Source organism: Nyctereutes procyonoides, unplaced genomic scaffold (assembly GCF_905146905.1).
Source record: "Nyctereutes procyonoides isolate TBG_1078 unplaced genomic scaffold, NYPRO_anot_genome, whole genome shotgun sequence".
NCBI lineage: Eukaryota > Metazoa > Chordata > Mammalia > Carnivora > Canidae > Nyctereutes > Nyctereutes procyonoides.
In genome coordinates, this window is record NW_026575043.1 from 3,145,195 (window position 1) to 3,147,359 (window position 2,165).

At 52.7% G+C, this 2,165-nt stretch overlaps 1 protein-coding gene across 1 annotated transcript; it reads right to left on the reverse strand.

Moving 5' to 3' along the window:
* Nucleotides 1-286: 286 nt before the first annotated feature.
* LOC129507862 (basic proline-rich protein-like) lies at nucleotides 287-1,250 on the reverse strand. The gene is made up of 2 exons (XM_055322607.1): nucleotides 1,193-1,250; nucleotides 287-1,023 (listed from the first exon to the last, which is right to left on the reverse strand). The coding sequence occupies exons 1-2, from the start codon at nucleotides 1,248-1,250 to the stop codon at nucleotides 287-289; spliced, it is 795 nt and encodes a 264-aa protein (XP_055178582.1).
* Nucleotides 1,251-2,165: the final 915 nt, after the last annotated feature.

The following is a 2,165-nucleotide window of genomic DNA, read 5'->3' on the forward strand; positions in this document are numbered from 1 at the left end:
AGAAATACATGAGTCATTAGTCATTCTTAATGCTTTTGTTTCCTACCCATTTTTGGCTTTAAGTTCTAGTTCTCTGATGTCTAATGACAATGTTGGGCACTTTTTCATGCGCTCATTGGCCATTTGTGTGGGTGTGTGTCGGATATCCATCAGGTCACGTTTGGTAATTGTCTCCAAACCCTCTTCATCGGTACTCATTTTTTTTTTTTTTTTTTTTTTTGTTTTGACATGTCCCAACATTTATTTGTACCTTTGGGGGCTGCTGTTTCTCCAACCGTGGCTCAAGTCAGCCTGGAAGCGGGGCACCTCTCGCTACCGCATTCTCTCCAAGGCCCCTGCGGCTGAGGGAAGGTACTGCCCCGGGTCCGGGGCTCAGTGGGGCCAAGCGCACGGAGCAGGCGGAGGAGGAGGGGACGCGGGCGAAGGCTGGGTCACAGGTGCAGGCTCGCGGCGGAGGGGGGGCGCGGGGGCCGGGGGCGGGTGGGGCGTGGAGCAGGGGCTCGGGCCTGGAGGCGGGCGGGGGCCGCGGGACCCCCGGAGCGGCGCGCCCCCCTCCGCGGGGCTGGGGCCGGGAGCGCAGCCGGGGCGCGGCGGGGCGCGGCGGGGCGCAGAGGCCTCCAGGGCGGCTCCGGCGGGGGGCGCGGCGGGAAGGAGCCTTCCCCGAGGTAACGGGCGGGTCAGGGGTCTTGCCAGTCTCCCGCCTGGCGGCCGGGCCCCCGGGGAGGTGACTCCCTTTCCGGGCGATTCCCAGCGCGGCTGCCGGTGGATGCTGCGTCCCGACCCGGTGACTCCGCCGCCCCTGGCGCCCCGCGGTGTGCGGCCTCCCTCCTGCCGCGCCTGCGTCCCCGGGGGTCCCGGGGCCCTGGTTCGCCTCCAGACACCCCCCTGGTTCGCACGCAAGGGAGGCCTCGCTAGCTGGCGCCCTGCTGTGCCCGCGCCCCCGGACCGAGGGAAGTACCTTATCTGCTGCTTCTAGAGTTACTGAGAGGAGTGTTCGAAAATCTACTGTGATTTTGAATTCACCTGTAACCCCTTACAGTGTTGCTGGTATATGCTGAGGTTATTCGTAGTACATGCAAATTTAAGATTGTGCTGGTTTCTGGGGCGCCTGGGTGGCTGAGTTGGTGAAGAGTGTGTTTTGGGCTCATTTCATGATCCCCGGGGTGTCGTATGGAGCCCAGAATTCGTCTACCTGCTCCTCCCTCTCCCCCTTCATCCCACCTCGTGCTCTGGCTCTGGCTCTTTCCCATGCATGCTCTCTCAAATAAATAAAAATAAAGTCTTAAAAAAGTTTTGGGTTCTGATGAATTGCTCCTTATATCTTTATGAAATGACTCTCTGGCAATAATTTGTTGCTTAAAACATGCTTTCTTTATTGTTAATATGGCTACGTCAGTGTGCTCTTGCTTAGAATTTGCCTGATAACTCCTTTATACATACATTACATATGTATAAGTACATAAACAAACACATGCGTATTTCAGGTCTCGGACACATAGAATTGACTGTGTCAATTAACTATAGCATTATTATAGTTTTTTAGTTATAGTTAATTATAGTCATTAACTATAACATGATGGACCTTCTCATGCAGTCTGTTTGTTTTTTTTGCTGGTCCTTGCTTTAATAATTGTGCACTGTGAGCTGCTAGATACTCTGGAACTTTGCCTGCAGAAGTCATTAGCCAAGTTAGAGCCGGAGCTCTCCAGACAGGATCAGCATTTGCTTCTTCCAAGTTTATGTGAGCTATGAGGCTAGGATTACTCTAAATATTCAGCAAGAGGTTTGTCTAGTTCCCCAGATAGTGTGAATTCAGGCTGAAAAAACTCTTAGAGGCCAGATTCTGTTTTTTTCTCTCTTTTACTTAGCACTAAAATTTGAGCTAAATTTTTTTGCCTATCTCCTGGAACTGAGGTTCCGATGGTAGAAGTGGGAGATTGAGGAGCAAAACCATTTTATTCCTACATTCATTCCCAAAGTGGTGGTTGTACCCACTGGGATCACTTTTGGGGGAAGATCTCCTGTTAGACTCCCCAGCTTGGCAGGCTCTCTCTGGGTTGTGTCTCTGGAGCTATCTGAGGCCATGAATGCAAAGATCAGGGTCCCTCTTCTCCCTCCTTGTTTGGGAAATGGCTGGCTACAGCCTTTTTTGTATTCATTCTCTG

Excerpts from the sequence above, each read along its gene's own strand:
- LOC129507862 (XM_055322607.1), bottom strand. The coding sequence starts at position 1,250 with ATGGGAAAGAGCCAGAGCCAGAGCACGAGGTGGGATGAAGGGGGAGAG. Across the intron at positions 1,024-1,192 it reads AGGGGGAGAGGGAGGAGCAG|GTGAATTCAAAATCACAGTA; the intron begins GTAGACGAATTC and ends AAGGGGTTACAG.